The 21463-nt window shown below is 38.2% G+C and overlaps 1 protein-coding gene across 35 annotated transcripts in view; it reads left to right on the forward strand.

Moving 5' to 3' along the window:
* CLASP1 (cytoplasmic linker associated protein 1) overlaps positions 1-21463 on the forward strand; it is a 132460-nt gene that overhangs the window by 71944 nt on the left and 39053 nt on the right. For 15 of the 35 annotated variants that reach the window (XM_015868740.2, XM_015868742.2, XM_015868751.2 and 12 more), the window contains 10 exons: positions 932-1099; positions 6172-6279; positions 10324-10386; positions 14187-14290; positions 16752-16775; positions 17393-17637; positions 19246-19309; positions 20019-20021; positions 20254-20417; positions 21273-21351. In XM_015868740.2, coding sequence (XP_015724226.1) covers positions 932-1099; positions 6172-6279; positions 10324-10386; positions 14187-14290; positions 16752-16775; positions 17393-17637; positions 19246-19309; positions 20019-20021; positions 20254-20417; positions 21273-21351 — 1022 coding nt within the window. The remainder of the gene's footprint in view (positions 1-931; positions 1100-6171; positions 6280-10323; positions 10387-14186; positions 14291-16751; positions 16776-17392; positions 17638-19245; positions 19310-20018; positions 20022-20253; positions 20418-21272; positions 21352-21463) is intronic. The other 20 variants (XM_015868752.2, XM_032445785.1, XM_015868758.2 and 17 more) reach the window with 11 other exon arrangements.

The following is a 21463-nucleotide window of genomic DNA, read 5'->3' on the forward strand; positions in this document are numbered from 1 at the left end:
CTGGTTACCTTAAAGCCAGCATTACTTAATTTTCTACAGAAACATGTTACAAAAATAAGATTATCTGGATAAAAATAATTGTATGGCTCAACCTTATTGAGTTTGACAGCATAAATATTTCAGACAAGTGTCTGCTGCAACTGGAATGTAAATATTGTAAATAAATCTTGGTCAGCAGACTAGACATCACGGCTTGGAAAAAATGTAAACTTGCCATGAACGGTTCAAACAGACAAGGAGAAATAAACCCTGTCAACTGTTCAGCTTGCAAAATATTCTTTCTCCAGCTGAAGAATAACTAATTAGCTTTAGTCAGACCCAAGTAAATCAGCATCTCTACAAATGTAACAGGGTTAGTTGGTTTACTCTTCAACATGCTGGTTTGCTACTCTTGAGACAGTGTTCTTTTTTTGTTGGTAATGATTTTTATTCCCTGAATTACTGTTGGAATATAATGGCACCACTGTAGTGTAACGTGAAGATGGCTGAACTACCTTGCAGCAGTTGGTTTTCTGCTGCATGGCACTCCACATGAGCCAATTGTTGTTGCTGCTTGTTGAGGCAAAGTAGCCTATAGTCCCTACATCGCTGCTGCGAGGCTGATCCTGGCATCTCCACAAGCTCACTGAAATTCAGCTTAGGTTATTCCTGCACTGCAGTGTCTGTTTTGGTCTTGATCTTGATTGGGTAGCACCATTCATATGTACAGAATTGCTAATGTCAGTGTTTATTGTCCACGAGCTTTCTTCAGTCATCCTCTTAAAACCCATGGGAAGCAGTCCCATGAATTTTCTGTGTGCTTTGGGTCATACTGTTAGAGCTGATTGTGTTTCAGTTTTGCCATCAGAGTATTTAAGATGTTGAGTTTGTTGGTTTTGCTTTGTTTTTTGTTTTTAACAGTTTGTATTCCTCATTTCTGGTTCTCTTCCAGCTGGTAGTCGGTCTAGTTCTCCGGGTAAGCTGTTAGGAAGCACCTATGGTGGCTTGAGCAGTGGAACATCCAGAGTTCAACCAGTGCCATCATCTTCAGAGAAGCGCAGCAAGATCCCCCGGAGCCAGGGATGCAGTCGAGAGACGAGTCCCAACAGAATAGGACTAGGTAAGAACAGTCACTGCAATGACACATTGGTCAGCGTGCTCAAAGGATGGGATTTCCTGTTGAATAGGAAACATGTACATGGTTGTTGTCTTTCTTCTGAATTCCTCAACTGGCAAGCTAATGTTTTATTTCCAGAAATGTGCTATTATTTATTATAGTTTGTAGGAAATTAATTGTAATTTTCTAGGTTGAGGCATAGTTTTGAAATGCCTAAAGATGTTTATATCTTCTGTTTGAAATACAACATGAGTGATGCTTTTAGGTCAGGCAGCAAAAACGGTTGCCGTGAATAACTATCAAAGCAAAAGTACCTCACTCACATGAGTGGCTTAGGATCAGCTGAGTGATTTTACAGCTAGCTGGAATCAAGGGTGGTGAGAATCACCTTCTGTGATTATTTAACAGTTTTTGCAGCTTAAATGGTTTGCTTCTTGCCTGGAATATTTTGGAGCCACTTTTTTAGATGGTATTTTAAACTTACACTTTAGTTATTCTGCTTCCAAAGTTCTTGGCTTAGAGACTATTGTGGAAATAATCCATAGTTTCTATTTTCAAATTTATCAGCAGACTTGTTTTTCTTTAATAAGCAGGTGGGTAAGCATCATCACATAGCAATTTTTGTGTATCTGAGTTAAGATTAAAAAGAAAAAAGATATTCAGTGGGTTAAGCATGTAGATGTTGCTTTCATTTCTGAAATGCAAATGTTTTCAGAAGGTTGAAGTTCACATACTTTTAAATAACTGCTACTGTATTTTATATCTTCAAAAAATGTGCTGGAAGACTACACTGAAATAATAACTGTAGTGCTGGCAATTAAATTTTTAACTATTACAGGAGCAACTGTATTTGAAATGTAAGCTGCATTTCTATGTAGGGAATTTTTAGAGAAGCACCTGAGTGTATGTGCTGTCAGGAGTCATTAAAAATACTGCATGATTATTGTGATTATTTTTCCACTTTTAGTAGTGTTCTTAGTCTGATCTATTTTATGACTTTTCTATGGATGCTCTGTGCTCTTCTGTTCGTAACTTTCTTTACTTGTTTTCCAAATAGTTGTGCTATCATTTTGCAGAAGAGCTTAGTTTTTCAAAGTAAATGAAGAATGATGGATAGTACCATCAAATGTACTTAAGCTTATCATCGTGTAACGTGATCTGATTTGAAACAGTGTTTAGCATCTAAAGGGAATTAACTTCCTAAAATCCTCACTCTTGGGTTGCCTGCTTTCAGGTATATTATGGGAGCTGTGAAATCCTTTGGAAGTGTAATATGTCTTTCACTGCTTTGATGTGCTGTGAACACAGTCAGTGTTGTTTGAGAGTGAGAGAACGCTGACATTTATCAGATGTATGTTTTTCACCCATCCCCACGTTGATGGCTGACCAAAGCCTGTTCTTTCAGGCTCTCATGAGAGCAGTAGTTTTAACACTTGCGTTGGCTTTAGCTTTCAGTTGCAGTAATGATCTCTTTATTGAGTTTTGAATACGATAAGATTGATTTGAAGGAAGGTAACTTTTGATCTGTCATCTTTATACCATTATCCCATTGTATTTACAACTTACAAGTAGCTACAGTTTGTGTTTTCTGTTGTGTTGCCTCAGTTTCTGTCTTTCTGTGACACATTTTTTTCACTCACTCATTTCATTAAATGGACTCCCATTCACCTTGATCCTAAGTACGACAATATACTTTTGCTCACACTAATTCAAATACCTGAGCTTACATGCAGTATTAAATATGTGTGCAATCCTTTAAGCTCTGTGGAATTACATATGTGCTTGACAAGCATGTTCTTGACCTATGGACTGAAGTGTCTCTTAACTTGCATGGTCATGCTGTAGTGCAGAGGGTGTTGAATTATCTTGCAGATCAAGCTGTTAGAAATGGGTGATTCCTGGGTTCTGTTCATAACTCATGCATTGAGTTGATATGTAGTATTTTGCAAGGGTGACAGGAGGTTCAGCTGGACCAGTGCTGTGTGTGCAAGAGTAAGCATACAGTGCAAGTCTGTGCATGGGGTGGAGCTTTATACAACAGCCACTCACTGGAGGTTTATCAGGCTTTTTGGAAGGCAAACGCAGTGATAAGCTAATAGAGCCTAGCACATGGATGCCTGTAACATGGATGCCTCCACTAGCTTGTTGCTCGATTAATTTTCATTGCTGACTGTAGGCATCCATACACTCATATTCCTCTCATTTGCTGAAAGCATTGGAGATGTTGGATGCTCAGCAGGTTGTGTATCCTGGCAGGCACTGCAGCATAGATGTGTGTTAAGGCCAGCTGCCTGCTCCTCCCCTCGAGCCTACCATCAGAGTGGGGATATAGGTTCCATGACACCTCCCAGGTTATGAGCTTAGAAGGTGAGGAACCCGATCGTTGATTGCCAGTTGGATTTGAAAGAAGCAAGAGATTTGAGATAATGTTGTTCTGCAGAAATTGATGCAGGCACAGTTAGTTAGGACATAGCATGCAGGTTTTCCATCAGTAGTTATGCTGTGTGTGCTTATTGGAAAGTAAAAGGCAGTTCATTGCTTGTCTCTGCTGGGTGTACCCTACTGCTGTGCTTGGCACTGGTTGCTTTAGCAGCATTTTCAGGCTTCATCAATGTAGTTAGAAATCATTAAAAACCACACCTTAATGAAATGTAGGCTTCTCCCAAGTGGTAAACTGATCAACAGGGGAATTATTGAGTTCTGCTGGCGGAGTCTGGGAATTCTGAAATTCTTGTCTTCTGAAAACACAGTCAGGCTTTGGTTATATGAGAAGCTTGTCTAAATAACAATGCTACTGGCCCTTAATTTTGGTAGTGCCTGATGAAAATACTCTTGAATAATTGATATCCAATATTCTCTGCACAAAACAGCAAAAAAAAGAAAGAAGGGTGGGGCAGATGCCTGGGAGTCCACAACAGATTCATCATTTTGTTCTTTTCAGTCCATTCTTTTGTTTTGTTATATTTCTCTATTCAGTAATGCGTAAATCTTTGGATCATTGCTCATGAAATTCACTGTTTGCTTTTGCGCTTTCTCTGTGCGGTCAATATTGTGGTTCATCTTTGGCTTTGTCTTACTAGACTGCTTTAATGTAGTTTATAGTGCTTTGTCTTCATACTTCATGCTGCCGTTATTGTCAGTAATGGAAGGAGGATGTACTTTGTACATCAGTTACTTTTTTTAATCATTCACAACTCCCTCTCTCTGAAGAGCCTTTGCTGGACTTATGGTTGCATTATAGAAAAGACTGACAAATCTCTTTTGAGAGAAATCACTACTTGTGCAAACATGATGTGAAGGCTTCCATTATCTACATAGAAGCATGAGACCCAAGAATGAGGAACTGGCTTCTAGAGAGCCTGCAGTCTGAAGCAAGTATTTGTGCAGGAGACTTCAGATTGTTACCTCTGTCTGTAGTTTACCTTACAGCTTTATTCCTGTTAGCCTGACATGGGGTCACTGTACTCGTGGACCCTAATTTCAAACTCTTTATTATTTTGTCTCCCTTATTTATTACAAGACCATCTAATTCACATAGGCTTTTTTGACATGCACTGATCAAATCAGCATGGTCACTGTCTCATCTTGTATTGTCTGACATTGAAGTTTAACCATCAGAACCATTAATTCATCTTAAAGATATTAGTTGGGTTTTACAAATTTGGGAGAGAACCAAGAATCTGGCAGTGGTTTCTATTTAAATTTTAAAGCTTAAATACAAAAGTTTCTATTGTGTGCTGTACTGTTTTGCTTGAAAGGATACTAATACACCCAAGGCATGAGTGACCATTCAAAATCAGACTGAATTTTCTGGCAAGGTTTTTCTCATATATATGAATCTCCTTGTCAAAAAGAGGAGCTGCATAAACGTGTGATCTGCTTTCTTGGTGAGTTCACAGAAGCACTTCAGTTCTTCAAAATAAATTCATGACAATTAGTTGCCATTTTAGCATCCAAAAATGTTTTATTCTCTACTGGGCAAAGAGCTTTCTTCAGTAACTTGTTGCTATCATCTTTCATGTCAATGGCAAAGAATCTGCATAGGAATAAATTGCTGTCCTTATAAAAACCTAAAATTCAAATCCATGATGTCCAGTATCTTTCTGAAAGCACTAGTTCTGTTTCTCCTCTGTGGACAAAGCTTCAAATGAAGTAAGTGGGATCACTTGTTACTATGAAAGCCACTTCATCTTCTGTTTTCTGTTGTGTATTTGGCCAAATGAAGGCTGCATATGATGAGTTGCTTTGACATGGCTGATAGATAGAAGCCTGTTAGGGGAAGCTGAATGCTTTATAGCTGCCAGACCACAGATAAGTCTCGTTGCAGGGTTTTGTCAAAGATTGTAGTTAAAGGCTCTCCTTATGTGTGCATGTCTCATCCATAAATGTAAGGTTTTGGAAATGTTGAGGAGCAGTAGTTAAACATCTATTGTTTTAAAAAAGAAGCTGCTGCTACCTTAATTCAAACCACTTCCTAAGCTTTCTTCCAGGTATTTAGGGTCTGAATATTTTCCCAGTATCATTTGTTTGAGAAAAGTCTCTTTAGTATGCACAGGTTTTGTTTTTTTCCCTTAAGTTATTTGTTCAGGACAAAGTTATCCTTGCAAAAACCAAATCTCTTCAGAGATATTATACTGGTATTGAGACAGACATTTAAAGCACTTTGATCTCATTTAAAAATGCTTCTTCTTTGTTCCAGAAGGGTGTTTATTTTTTAATTAAGGAAAAAATCTTTCATGAGAGTTTTATGTAGCTTCATCTGTTTTGCATGCTTTGTAATTGTAGAGCTTCCCTAAACAGTTGAAGATGTCCTGCTCCACTTGAATGACAAAACTTGGATTGCTTAAGAAACAAAGATACTATCAGCCAGACATTTAATACTGATGAAATTTCACATCACAGACACAGCTCAGCGTGTAGCATAGTTGGTTTGTAAGAGCCTGAGCTGGCTGCTGGAACTGATGATTACTAATGTAATAATTACCTTAACTAACAGAAATGTGACTTGACTTTGAGCTTTTCTGTCCTCATTAAACTTGTTCACCTTCTCTGAAACTCTCCATGCTGCATGCTAGCACGGAGCAGTCGTATCCCCCGACCCAGCATGAGTCAGGGGTGCAGCCGTGATACCAGCCGTGAGAGCAGTCGAGATACAAGCCCTGCTCGGGGCTTTCCTCCACTTGGTGAGTACTTTGTAGGCATTGGAGTTTTAAGGATCCATTTTTTTTCCCCCTCCTTTTTCCTTGTTCTGATTGCCCCTTCAAGATGCTGCCAGGTGAAATGAGCTTGTTTTCTGTCTTCTGTTAGATTCCTGACACGCTCCCTATTTCCAACCCTGTTTCCCTTCTGTTTTCTTCTGCATGCTTCAATTCTGGTTCTCAGCATTTCACTATTAGTATGAAAATAGTGTAGCCCGAATTTTGCTGTGTTTCAGTTTCATTAAAAAAACTTGTGTGGGGCTGCCGTGCTTTACAGCACTGATGGAAATTTAATGGGAGAGCAAGCTTGCGTTTTCTAGGTCACAGTGAAGCAGTCAGTACCACTGTAGTCTGTTGTTAAGTAAATCTATCCATGATCTGATTTTCTTGCAAGTAGGTACAATGTCATTTCTATTTTAAATCCTCCAACGAAGAGATGGAAGATCTTTTTTTGTATGGGTTTTGTTCAACACTTTTAATCGGGAGTTAACAAGTTGCACATGCCATTTCATAGAAGACTTTCAAGCAGACAAACGGAAAAGCTAAAGTTTTAAAGGAGCATCACTATCATACAGTTTGGGTGCGTGGTATAAATAGAAAATCTCATTATGCTTACCACAGGCCTGATTTTTTTTTTCAGCACGAGGCTGAGAACAGGATAGTTAATGTTTCCGATCAGATACCATGTCATACGTATTCAACCAACTACATTGCTTGTTGTATGAAAAATGTCTCATTTCAGACATAATTAAGTGTAGTTTATCTCCAGGCCCTTTTCCTGTGTATAGTAATTTAACATTGTGCATGTATATTAAAAGTGAGAAGAAAGCTCTTGCTTAAGGCTGAAGAATGTTATTTCAAGATCTGTTTTGCACGTAAGTGATAAAATACAGCTGTAAGGAATGCTGTGTAAGTAGAACATAACATTTTGAACTTAATTCTGCATCAAATCAAATAGTAAAAAAAGGTTATTTAAAAAAGGATAAATGGGCAAAATCTTCCTGTTTGGTCTTCATAGTTATTACGTTGTCCTTTGCATAAATTTTTAAACCTAAATAGCTATTGTCAGCATTGATTCATTTACTTACACCAACTTCAAATGCTATCAGGGGAGAGAGTGTCACTGTCTTCATCCATGTGAGATGACTGGCAAGATTCCCATTGATTTCAGTGATTTAGAGTGGAATCTTCAGGAAGGTTTTTGGTTCAGAACTTCATGATTTAACTCATTCTGTTTTATTATTAAATATATTATTTTAAATATATTATTATATATTATTATATTAATTCAATCTATCTGTAATATCTCAGTTTTTCCTGAGATATGGCTGGAGTTCAGCTTAGAGTTGAGAAATTTTAGATAATTCAAGAGGCTTTTTATCGGTTAAATGAAGTTCATTTGATACCAGAGCCTTAAAGAGATGGTAATTATCCAACGGTAGCTTGTTTTTGCAGTTAACTGTGTAGCTTCAGTTTTGTATGAGGCTGTTCTCTCCAGCCTCAATGTTTTAAGCATGCTGCATGTCAGGGCTAACTTGTTTGTATTGTCTTTTTGCTATGTTTCTTCCATTACAGTGAATATAAATTGAGATACCATCTTGAGCCTTTGATCTAAAAAATTCAATGCAGCGTTCCAGTATCACAGTTGGTGTGAATTTTGTGCACCACTTCCAAGTCTGGCTTGTACACTGAATATGAAATTTCAATTACAGTAGTTGTAACATATCTCATAGTAGGGAGGAGGAGTGTTTCATTTTAATGAAGTTTAATTCATTACTAGGAATGCAGTTGTTATACAGTCAGGAAAGGGGGGGATGGAAGGTGGGTGAAAAGTATCACCGTAATGGTAACCCTATATAGTTGCTATTGTCGTCCCTTTTCTTGTGTTTTCACTGAATGCTGTAAGCTGGAACACAACTTAAGTTCGCAAACTTAATTCTGTGGCTTGTAAGTCATTTGATAGTAGGCGATGTGTATGTGTGTATATATGTGTGTGTGTATGTATACATATATATATATATATATACACACACACATATATATATATAGCAATTTAGGCCAAGATGGTTCCATTACTGTATTTTTAGAATCCAGTTAATCTTACATTAATCCCTAAATACCGTAGTCCATTTTTACTCATGAAGATTAACTTGATATTAGTGAATTTTTCTTATCTAGCTATATGTAAATGACAGGATTCCTGCATTTAGCCATATTGTGGTCAGTGTCAGCGCTGACATCCTGGCCTTGCAAGTTGCTTATTTTCAAAGCTTCCCTGCAGATGTGCGTCTCTGTGCACCAAAAAGGCCTTCCATTCCAAGTGAGGAGGTTCAATTGAGTGAACTGATGGTTTTAAACTGGGAAGAGGGTAGATTTAAAGTAAGTATTAGGAAGAAATCCTTTACTGTGAGAGTGGTGAGACTCCAGAGGAGGGCTGCCCAGTGAGGTTGTGAATGTTCCCTCCCTGGAAGCATAGATTATTTGCTTTATTTAAAAACTATTACTGAAATAAGTTGTTTTTATTATTTCTATTGTGGTTTTGTCTTGGGCTTTGATCTTTAAATGAAATCCACAGAGACGCAATGGGTGGCTCTGAAGAAAACATTTGCAAGCTCAGAATTTTAGTTGAGGGTTCAGACCGTAATCCTGCATTGATCCTGCAAGTCTCTCATGACTTATTTATGGTGTCAGTGGGATTGTTCTCCTGAACAAATGCGTGTGTTCTACATATTTAAAGAGCACATTGCAGATTGTGTGGAGCTTTGGCCAAGCTGTCACAACTGGGAGGAAATTTGAACTTTTTCTCACTTTGCACGCTTCTCTTTCATATTTCTATTTTGTTTATTAATGCTTATGTGGAGACTTACAATTGCTCACACATACACGCAACTAACAAAGCTAATTTGTATTGGATACTGTTTGTTTTTCCAGTTTCTTGACAGTATTAGTTACGATGTTGCATCAACAAGGCCTTGATTCTGGTTGGTGACAAATTCCTCACACAGACAATCAGTGTTTGGGTCAGGTTTTTGTTTAAGTTAGGTGAACGTATCATTGCTGGACACAGGAAAATCCTCTTCAGAAAAACTAAATTCCTGTAGTTAAGAAAAGTGCGGGCTGGCTTTCCATTTGCCTTCATAAAGAACTAACACACCTCTGTGCTGAATCCAATAACTGAAAATCTCTCCAAAGGCATTTTATGATTCATGTGCTGCTGACAGATGGGAACTGGAGTGGGAGCTATATCTGGCTTCAGCTCTTCTGCTACTGTCTGTGCTGTTGCTATTAACAGTTTGTATACATAGGTACAGTGCTAGATAAATGTATTTGCATATTCACTTCACTTGTGAATTAGCTGAAAAAAAGCACGTATGCAAGATTTGTTAGAGCAAAAGACTTTTGGTAGTAGCAACAGCTCCAATGTGTGTGTTCATATGAAGAAGGAAAATCACATCAAAACCAAAAGAGCTGTAAGCAGTTGTTGGCTGACCTCCCTGTATGACTCCTTGTACTCTTTCTACTTCTGTGGTTATTCATTCTTTTTGTGAGCATTGTTTTTTCATGCATAGGCTAGAATGTTTTGGAAAAAGACCTGCAAGTACAATTTCTAACCATTTATCATGGCTTCCCGTTGGGGTTTAGATCAGACACATCTAAATCCTGCTCTATGGTTATGTGCTCCATGTTGTCATGATGGCCATCTTCCAGATCTGTGATTCTGGAATGGGACTGACACACACTGGTTTTCTTTGCTGAAACTGCACTGGGTTTGTGACTGTTAGAGATGAGTTTTGTCATGCATCGTGTTCTTATGGTCATGAGGGGAGGGGAGGAGAAGCTACAGATGGAGATGACACTGTGGGGCTTGCACTGTATTTGTTATGCATTCATATACAGCGTCATTTCCCTGTCACTATGAAACACGTTTACTGGTAGTGTTCACGTGCATCCCCTTTGGATTGTGGCATTTTCTGTCTTGGGTTAAATGTGTGTTAATCCTGTGGGTGTTGCCATTCCTTCTACTTGCAGCTTCTCGACGTCATTCCAGGTCCACTAGTGCTCTCTCCACTGCTGATTCTGTTGGGCAGTCAGGTGAACAAGCGCTAACTGCATGAATCTGCTTCTTATATGTAGTCTTGTTTTACACCATTTTAACATTTGCTGTCACGTGCATCAGCCAGCACTTGGCATGTGCTTCTCACCACTGCGAGGCTTTTTGTTCTGTTTCGTGCAACGTGGCTTTTTCTTTTAAAATTCATTTCTTGATTGTTTTTTTTTTTTGTTGTTGTTGTTTTGTTTTTTAATTTTATGTACTTCAGGAACGTTGTGAGCAGTGTTTAAACAAAGGGTGATCCAGGGCTTTCTCAATTCTCTTGTAAATTGGATCAGCTGTACAGCATGGGCTAAACCCTGAACGATGTGGAGTCCTTGCAATTCATGTCTGTTTCCTCTTCAGCAGTGTAGCAGTTCCCAATGTCTAGGACAGGATCCCAGTGGGTCTCATTCCATTTATTACTGAGCTTTTCAGGCTCCTGTCTCTGTTAATTGAAGAGCTTTGTGGGATCCTGCCTGATATTCACAAAAGCAGCAAGAATTCAGCACCTGATGAGCTTTCAAAATGAACTTTGGAGCATAACATGTACTGGTCCATCCTTTGTGAAGACCTTGTGCAAAGCACATGGAAGTTGCTAGAAAAATAATTCCTTTAATTTCAGTGGGCTTTGCATCAGTTAGAAAACAGCAAGAAAAACCTTCAGATTCCAGTTGCCTTCTCCACTCCTGTTCTGGATTTGCAGCTATGGAATACATGCAATTCCCTTTGAAAACAGGGTATTTCACTAGGAGTGTTAAGCAAAAATGAATGAGGGATGCTAGTGTTAGGTCAGCAGAAACTCAATAGTAGGTACAGAGATGATGTAGAAGATGAATTAGAGCTTCAGTGTTTGATTGGGAGCTAAAGCTGCATAAGGAATTAGTGACACTAAAAGTTATTTAATTAAGTTCCTTCAGGTAGGCAGTGAAAAATGTTCTCTTCCTCTTAAGCGTAGTTAAAGTGCTGTCACTTAAACTCTCAAAACATTTCCCCTGTCAAGCTGCTGCAGAAATGATGCAAGCAGATTTGACTCTGGCATGTTTCAAAGCAGCAGTTTGAATTTGTATTGAACACAACAATTTTCAAGATCAAAAAGGGCCCTCAGATCTAATTCGGATCTAAGCTTAAGCTTTTTTCCTCAACTTAGCATGGTAGTCAATTCATGCTTGGCTCCAGTGGTTTGGTACAAAGCATAATGAGATTATATATGCTTATCTTTATCCTAAAGAGGGCTGAAGAAGTGGCAAAATAGAGGAATTTTATGGAACTTGCTGAAATTTTTCACTAAGCAGCAACAATAATGAAAATAGCCAGAAGGAAAAGTGTGTGACCAGAGCACCTACTGTTCAGCTTATCTATTGACAGTAACATTGGGCTCCCCTTTGAGGGTTATTCTTCTGAGCCAGATGCATTCCTCGCCCTTTTCTGAAGATATGCTGAGGTCCCTTCTAAGATCAGATGTGTGTGTTGAGGTGTGGCAGCAGGTGGGAAAAGCCCACGTATGGGTGTGATGGATTTAATGGTCACTGCAAGAATTATTTTAAAGATTTCCTGATAGCAGTTGGAGACGGATAAAAGACAACGTGCCACCCTGTATTTATTCAATTTGATTTAAAAGCTCTGTTTTGTTTTTTTGTTTTTCCTTTTTATGCTGGGTATTTAAACTGACCTACAGTTGAATTACTTTGTCACTTTGTTCTTCATTTAAAAAAAAAAATAAACCCAAAAACTATCTTCCCTTTTCTAATGTAATACTAAATTAACATGAAAACGTGTAACAGTTCTATGATGTGGTATTGTGCCATGTCAAAGCTATGAAGCCAAATTCTGCTCTCAGTAACACCTGAGTAACATCATCAAGTTAGTTGGTTTAAATATAACTGAGTCCAGAACTTGTCTTAACTTTTACAGCCCCCGTGTTGTACCAGGTTTCATTTGCACTTAGGAAAAATGCTGGTCTTTTCTACATCTTTTAGTACCTATCTCTGTAATAGTGACTTTAAATTCAGTCCGACTCAATGCTTTATCATCTTCTGTGCTTCCATTAACAGTAAATGGATCTTTCCATTTTAGGGATGAATGGTCTCAGTTACGTATTTGAAACGATTCTTCAACCCAAGTGCATTAAAAAAGGGGATAGTAATAACACATACAACTTTTATTTCTTTGTGAAATATCATTTGGTTACTTTTTGGCAGTAGTTCTAAGATGTTTGTTTTTGTTGGTTGTTTTTTTCTTTCCCTCTTGTAATGTGTTTTGTAGAAATTGTGCTTTTGTTGTAAATCAGAAATGTCTCGTCTGGTTGCGTAGCTGGGAAAGAGCAAATTGTGGTCACACTTCTGAAAGAAATGCTAATCTCCATCTTTTTTTTTTCCCCTCAAGTATACTTCAGGCTTTAAGAAGTTGTTTTTATTCTCCCCTCAGTAGCTTAATCCTTGCTCTGACGTGCTCAGGTAAAGCTTTAAAATTAGGACGGCAGACTGGCAGGCTTCAGGCTCTGCTTTCAATTATTGCAGGGCAGTGTGAGCAGATTCCTTAACAGAGATTTCAGTGCAAATTTCAGTGCAATAGGCTTCTAAAGGGAAAAGCAGCAAAACTTTGTGATAAGTTTTTAAAAATAAGCACAGTAAACTGCTGAATGTAACATTCAGTTTTGTGGAAATCCATGATGGAGCACATTTCAATAAGCAGTCTTCCTCCTTTGTTAATTTAAATATAGATTTAGAATATAGAACTACTGGGAGACCTGTGGCATCCAGTGTGCATCAGCATTTGCTCATGTGGTATAAGGTACATCCCAGGAGGAGCTTTCCGAGCCCTTCTGGAGCAAAGACAGCCCCATGTGGAAACAAAAACTTGAAATGAAGGCTCTTTCTGGAGCCAGGATTGCAGAAATAGATCTCTGACCTGGAGGGTCTGTGCTGTTGGAGCCTGGCCCGTGGCCCTGGTTGCTTTCTGCTGTATCTCCACTAGTGATGGCTTTCCAAATACAGCTTTTGCTCAAAGAAATTCATTTTGCAATGTTTTTATCAGACTCTGGGCAAATGATAACATAAGCTAGTGATTACTGGGGATGTCATTCAGAGCTTTGCCATCAAATCCATAGGGAGGCAGGTGATATTGTATGATCCCCCCAAAAACATTTGTTTAATTGTAAAACTTATAAATTGCATTCAGTTCAGTGTGCATTTAAGCTGCTTCTCGAGAACAACAATAAAACAAAACTGGAGTAACTTTACAAATAATAAACCTTATTTTTGTTTTTTGAGGCTTAGGGGAGATATTCTGGTTAATCAAGCCTTGCAACATAAGAGAGCTAATGTGATGATGATGATCTCATGTACTTGCCTGAGAACTAGCTATGAGATGAGTGCTCTGGTATTAACATACTCTTACGTTGGGCACAACTCTGTTTCTCAGAAGTTAATGAGAAGTCTTCAGTTGATTCCTGAGAGAGCCAGACTGGGACCTGCACGTCTGCCTCTGACACTAAAATAAAACCCCAAGCAATTTCTATTAAAGATAAACACAAGTTATATACCCTTCTTCACATCTTAAAACCAAAACCCAACAAAAACAAAAAAGACAAGCCCTGAGGATCTGAAATTGTCTCAGGGACCCAACAAGCAATAGTTTATTTCTTACTGTCATGGCAAACTCTTGTAGAGTTGTGGATGAAAGAGTCTTTAATGAGAAAGCATTGAGAGTTCCCAGATCCTTTCTGTTCAGACACCTGATTAGGATTCCAAGTGAATGTGAATTTACTTAACAATCCCTTTCAATGTTGTCTTTTGTGCAGACCGGTTTGGACTCGGACAGTCAGGCAGGATGCCTGCTTCTGTGAATGCCATGCGAGTCCTGAGCACAAGCACAGACCTGGAGGCTGCTGTGGCTGATGCACTGGTAAGAGGAAAAATACAAAATGCTTCCAACACCGGAAAGGGGCTTAAAGTTACCTGTACGTATGTTCTCCTCTTTCTAAGTAGCCTTGTTCTGATTGTGCTGAGTGTCTGACACTGTAGAGTTAGTTACCTCGTGTTGTGTAGTGCATGAGTGTATCAGCAGCAATGTTTTTTCCTTGTTCCATGTTAGTTTTCCACAGTTAGACTGATGAGGCTCAATACTGGAGCTACAGGAGAAGCTGTTGAATGAGCTGTTGTCTTCTCTTTTGCTGCTGGAAGCTGTGTGCTGCAGTTTATGGGTGCTCAGCACCTGTGGTGTAAGGGAATTCCATCGATTCCATTAACTGTATGAGGATTTTGTCTGGGAAAGAACTGAGAATTATGCCATATCGTGCTCTGTTATTTGCACCTGGCTAGGTATTTGGATCAGCTCATAGCTTGGCTTCTCTGTAATTGATGTCATTTCATGCAGTTAAACTGAAGAGTCTGAGTAACGTTCTACCAATATTTTCTAAATATTAAGTGCATTTCAAAGTGAATTTGTTTGTCATTATTAAAAACATATTATTCTATATAATCTTACAGCAGTATAAAATCTCTTGGGTAGAATACAGATGTTTTCCGCTCTTCAGAAGTTGAGTGCTGTCATAAACTTTGTGATTTACTTTTGGGTTTGATGAGACAGAGGGTGTTTTAAGAGGCAGGGACATTTTCTCTTGTATTATTTGGGTACTACAGTTTACCTTGGGTCTTCCTCATCTCTAGACCTAAGTTGAGATGAGGATTTCGTGATATATTTGAAGTAGGCATCTGTCTGTGTGTCTTGGAGAACAAATAATGTTTATGAAATATTTCGGTTTATTTTTTTTTCCTTTTTCCTAGTTTACTTTCTCTAATAGTGGCTAAGATCATTTTCCTTTTCATATTCGGCCACCATGTAGCTCACCTCACCTCCATTCCTAGAGTATTATTACTGTACTCCTAGAAAAAGTGTTTTTTCCCTTTGTAAATAAATTTCTTACGAATCATGCTGAGTTAGGACAGTACATAATGGTGCGGTTGCATTTAGTGGGCAGAATTGTTAATGGGCATTTTCATTACCAAATTCAGTAGATCATGAGCCAGTTTTTGCTCCCAGCACCTCAAATTTGCCAACATGGTCGTTCACAGTATAGTTATAGGTGATAGTTTGCCTATGTAAGTGGAATCAGGCTGTATCCCTGAATGTGAGCTGTGAGTACTGGTTACTTGAGGGAGGAGGAGAGGGGAACAGTGGCATTACAGTTCACTGTTGATCACTTAAGATTCCTTGGTTTGACTTCAGCTTAGACTTAGAAGTTCATTTCTAAATATTTCGCTCTTTGAAACTTGGTAACTTTATACTGGAATATTAAAATCTTATTTAAAGAATTAAACATTTAAAATGGAAATCTGTAAGTCTAGTTGGAAAGTATTTCAGCTACCTTGACTGGTGTAAGATGATTAGTCTGAATTTGTATGACTTTAAGGGACGTAATGCAATCTTGTTGTCCCCTTCTTTCTCACTACCTCTGTTTGTTCTTTTTTTTTTCAGTTGCTTCCTCTTGACAAGCAATTTACAAACTCTGTTTGGGCTCATTTTGAAAGATTAGTGTGATGCCAGCTTTTACACAGCATCCTTGTTCTCAAACAAGCGTTCTTTTTCCTGTACTAAGAAATTAGAAAAAAAAAAAAGCTTCTATAGAGGTGGCCTCAGCCAAGTTTAAACGAAACTCAGTGGGTCATTCTATAACCTTCGCTCCATGCATAGAATTCTCATTGGATCCACTGCTTCTGTCTGAGAGCTGGACTTGGCCTAAGAACACACTGTCTATACTGAGAATCAGTGCTTGGATCTGTCAGGAAAGCTCAAAGGGTGGTGGAATCTTTGGTGTGAAGGCCTTGAAGTCGTGGGTGCCAACCAGCCAGTCTTTAAAGAAGTTAAGCTTCAAACAAATGTATATAAAAAATTGCAGCATAAGAACTGCGTGTTGAAAGAAAACCTGGTTAAGTGAAGTTGTTTAAATGTGCTGTACTGTAGATAGTGGTTTCCTGACATCAGAATCTCTTTAAGACTTGAGAAATCAAAGGCTACTGAGAATGTGTGGAGAAAAATCACTACCAAAAACTGGTATCTTCCAGAAGCAGCATATCTGAGAAGCAGGCAGAGGCACCGCATATATAGATGTCATCAAAAATGTAGTAACAGATGATTTTTGCTTCCAGTATCGCTAATAGAAAGATATACAAGTTAGTTTAGCAGAGAGGAAATAAAGCCAGGTGTTGTTATACCCATTTTTATTTTGCTTAAACTGTTGTGTTTTTTTAATTTGCTAAGATGCATTTGCTATACATTTTTGTTGCAAAACCAAAAATCCTACATAAGCTTCTGACATAATTCTCTATGCTTTTTCCCACCCTTCAATATTTTCCTGCCTCTACAGCTGTTAGGAGACTCCAGGAGCAAGGTACTACTGCTTTCTTGACTTTTTATTTCTACTTTCAGCTTTCCCTACCTTATTGCTAACACCCATAATACCGCACTTGAGTTAATTTCTTCACTTCAGTCTTGCAGTCCTAGCGTGAGCAAAACTGTATTGGCTTCACAAGTCTGAGAACTGCAGGACTGGACACTGGAAGGAATTTTGTATCAAACATATTAGAATTTAGGCAATCTTTCCTGATACATTGTCTTACTAATTTTGTTCTGTTAAGATTTATTTAAAAGTTTATTTTGTAGTACACAACTTGTAGAGCTATCAAAATTATTGTAATATCCATTCTATAAGGACTGAGATTGTCAAGGATGTGATCTACTTATCCCATGCTATGGAAATGAGTGGGATTTGTTTACTCATCTCCCTTAGGAACCTCTGTAAATAAATAAATGTGGAAAAAAAATAATAATCAGATGGTACTAACAGAGAAATTAGACTGTCCTGTATCTCAGTGCATTTCTAGAGTTGTTCTGTTATCAATATCAAAATGGCTGTACATGCCAGCACAGATTATGGGTAGAACGCTTTTCTTTTGGAAGTGATGTAACTGTATATAATTTATTTAGTCTGAGTTTCCCCTTTCCCAGAAAAAGCCAGTGAGAAGAAGATATGAACCCTATGGGATGTACTCTGATGATGACGCTAACAGTGATGCATCAAGCGCTTGCTCAGAGCGCTCCTATGGTTCCAGGAATGGAGGCATTCCACACTATCTGCGGCAGACTGAAGATGTGGCTGAGGTCCTGAACCACTGTGCCAGCTCCAACTGGTCTGAAAGGAAGGAGGGCCTCATAGGTCTCCAGAACTTACTGAAAAGCCAGCGGACGCTGAGGTGACCCTTTTAGCAGTGTTGGTCATTCATGGGAGATGGCTGTAGTCAGAAGTCAGCAATATGTACTTCCCTTATGTACACAGTACTTTTCACATCTATGAAAGCTTTGTATCCACAGTATGGGATGTCATTACTTTCAGAAGAGGTTCTGCTGTCATCACTATTGTTAGTGTGAAAGTTTTAGTAATGACATAGATAGTATTCAAGCATACTATCTTGTTGCAGCACAGTGAGATTTCCCACAATGATGGAAATGAAAATGCATTCCAAGGGTGGTACCATTTTTACATTAGTCCGTTTGAACGTTCAGTACTTTCTTTCCTCTGCACTTCAGAAGCAAACACTGACTGCATTTATTCATAAAACTCAAGGTGTGTGTGTTTCAAAAAGATGAGATCAAATGATGTTCCCTGTGTTGGGTATACTTTGACTCTTTGTGAAGGCTGTGTTAGGTGTAATTACTCCTGACTCTTTCTAACACATCAAGTACGATCATTTGTAACTCTTGAAATATATCAAAAGCCTGAGTGTCCTATAAATGGTGTAATTTGTAATATAGAGGGAAGTTTATTAAGGCACTGAAATAGATGTGCCAACTCTGAGATTGTGTGGTAGGAGAGAGATGTTTTCCCCTTATTGAAAGCCAAATAAACTCTTCAAACACCCTTGGCGTGTAACACATAAAACCAGATCTTAGAATTACACAACAGTCATGGGGAAGCTTCCCATGGCCACGTGTCAGATTAACTGTGGAGTAAATCACATTCACTAACTGACTCCTGCACCTCAGGCTTTTTGTCATTGGTTTATGGTGAATATGTTTGGAAATAAGTTGTTTCTTCTGAGTCCTTTGAAGATAGCGTTTGCTAATAGCTATGACATTTTTATTTTCTTGTTATGAATATTATGAAATTAAATTATGACTAGATTAATACATGGTGGTTGTATAACTTAGTTCCTACCTGCTTGTATTTGTGCAGTTGTTTTGCTTTTAAAAGGTCTTTATGCTGACTGAAAGTGTTTGTTAACAGTCTGGATAAGTATGTACTGAGAGCCAGCCTGGGAAGGTCATCCTGTTGCCATCATAAAAATACTCAGCACTTCTCATGATATGCTGCAATCCTGAGGTGGGAAGTGGTACAGGTTTTTAATATGGTGGAGTCCATATGTTATAATATGGCTTGAGTTCTTTAGATTATATTTCCTTTCAGCTTGCTTTTGGTCTGATCACACCTTAGTTCAGGGTTGTTCTGGTGCCTGCACTATTGATGAGACACTTTGCTGCAAAACCAGTGTGTCGGTTTTGGTTTTTTCTTTTGAGAGCTATTGGTGCTAGGTGGATGGTAGGACTGGATGATCTTGTAGGTCTTTTCCAACCTTGGTGATTTTGTGATTCAATATATTGGCAATTAAGAGCTTTGGCACTAAGCACCTGAGCTGGAATGCCAGCGAAGGCTTTGCCTAGAGGTACATAGGAGTTCTCAGAAATGACTTAAATGTTGAATAGAAAGTTATATCTCTTTCAGATGGCACTGTTTTAGCTTGTTTTTTTTTTTTTTTTCCAGCAGGAGATTTAGCATTAATATTGTTCTTTATTATGTATTCTAGCCGAGTGGAATTAAAAAGACTGTGTGAAATATTTACTCGCATGTTTGCTGACCCTCACAGCAAGGTAAGATCACAAAGACTGTGTCATTCTCTTGAATTACCATGTGTCTATATTTGTATATTCTTCAAAGATGAATGTTTTGTGTTTCTACCCCTGCCATCTGCTGGGGAAAGCTGGCATTTATAAACCTCAAATCTGTTTTACCAATGTGTAAATAAAGTGATGGTTTATTACATGCTTAACCAAAGTATGTTCTCCATGACAGTGATTCTCTTTTTTCACTGCTTTTATAGAATTATTGCCAACAACTAATCAATTTGAAGTGCAAATTACAATCACGTACTTGCTACAGTATAACTGAAGTCAGACTTCAGTTGTTTATTTCAACATCAGGGATTTTTCTACCCACTGCCCTTGCTGTCACTAAACACTGCTTGGGACAGCATATGGGACCATAGTCTCAGAGGTCAGAATAAACTGGGCAAGTAAGGAATAACGTTGGAGAACATTATGCAGCTATATAAAATCATCAGGTTCTCTTCACTTGTTGATTTTAAGGGTATTGCTTTTCATGAGCTGGATCTGATGCAAGGTATATAATGTTTTAAATAGCTCTAGTGAGAAGGTATTTATGTATTAAGAAAGTGTAAACTTGGAATGAATGCATCTTTAATGTTGACAAACTGCATATGGACAATCATGTTTGATCACTGTGTGCTAACAAGTTGTTTGTTTTGTTGCATGGTCTGCTTTGCTGTGGAATTCACAACAGAGAGTAAGTGTATTCTACTCCTCTTCCTTCATTTGTTTCCTGTGGTATTTTAATACTGCACATTATATATGTCTGTCTGATATTTATTTTCAAAGCAACGAGGTCACTAAAATCATCCATTCATGAAACTGTCTGTAACAATAATTCTGAAACTCAGGTTTTTAAAACTCTCGGCTTTGATTAGTTTTTGTTTGAAGCATAGCCTTCCTTTTTGTGACGCTCGTTTTCCTTATAGGTCTTCAGCATGTTTCTGGAAACCCTGGTTGATTTCATCATCATTCACAAAGATGACTTGCAGGATTGGCTTTTTGTTCTCCTGACACAGTTATTGAAAAAAATGGGAGCAGATTTGCTGGGGTCTGTGCAGGCAAAAGTTCAGAAAGCTCTGGATGTCACCAGGTAGAGTACTTAAACCTGCACAGTGTTGCCATTCTCACAGGGTTATGGGAGGGCACATAATGAGTGTTTACTCAGTGCTACTGTGTATTTAGAGGCCTCAATCCTGAACACCAGCATAAATGAGAACAAAACTATGTCATATACCTAAAGCACAACATTTCAAGTGTATAATTGATCAGTTACGTTATTTTGCATTTTTTGGTTTGCATGTGTTTGGGCATCAGTTTTCATTTTGATTAAAAATAATTGCTTTACATGTTCTTTACACAAATTATGCTTTAACACAAAGTTCATAACATCTTAAATGTGTTTGAATGGCAGATAACATCAGGGATAAGACCTTGAATGTTACTGCTCTTTGCATACCAATTCTATAGTCTCTGGACTCCCCTAAGAATGTCCATGGAAAAGGATAACTTAAAAGCAAACAAACAAAATAGTACTAGTAGTAATAGTTACCCAGGAGAAAAAAGGATAGAGAAGAGTAATGAAAGCCAGATATGAACACTGAGGGAAAGAGAAACCAGTTTCCTACTAGCGATAAGGCAAAAAGAAAAGAAAAAAGCACAGCTTGAAATGAAGAGGGGATGGCCAGGTGTGCCAAAAACTTGAGAAGTGTACAGAAGGCAGACTAACAGTGTATGGTGGGTATTGACTTAGCAGTGTTTAGCCTGTAGTGAAACAATAATCAGCTGATTCTTAAACTTGGAGTTTTCTGGATGGGGTTGATGGTAAACTGAAGAAAAAAAGTGTGGTAGATGCTGAACTTGACTATGTACCCTCTTATGTATAGAGTTAATTCAGTCTTGAGAGTGTATATCACATCACATTTTTGCTTTGGTTTTCTTTGGACAGGGATTCTTTTCCATTTGATCAACAGTTTAACATTTTGATGAGGTTTATTGTGGATCAGACCCAAACACCAAACCTCAAGGTCAGTATCAAACCTTTTCAATGAAGCATAAGTATGGTCATCATAGTTTACCTTGTTAAGTATAATGAAAACACAGAATTTGTGACAAGATGACTAATTATATGCTCCTGAT

This window comes from Coturnix japonica, chromosome 7, assembly GCF_001577835.2.
Source record: "Coturnix japonica isolate 7356 chromosome 7, Coturnix japonica 2.1, whole genome shotgun sequence".
NCBI lineage: Eukaryota > Metazoa > Chordata > Aves > Galliformes > Phasianidae > Coturnix > Coturnix japonica.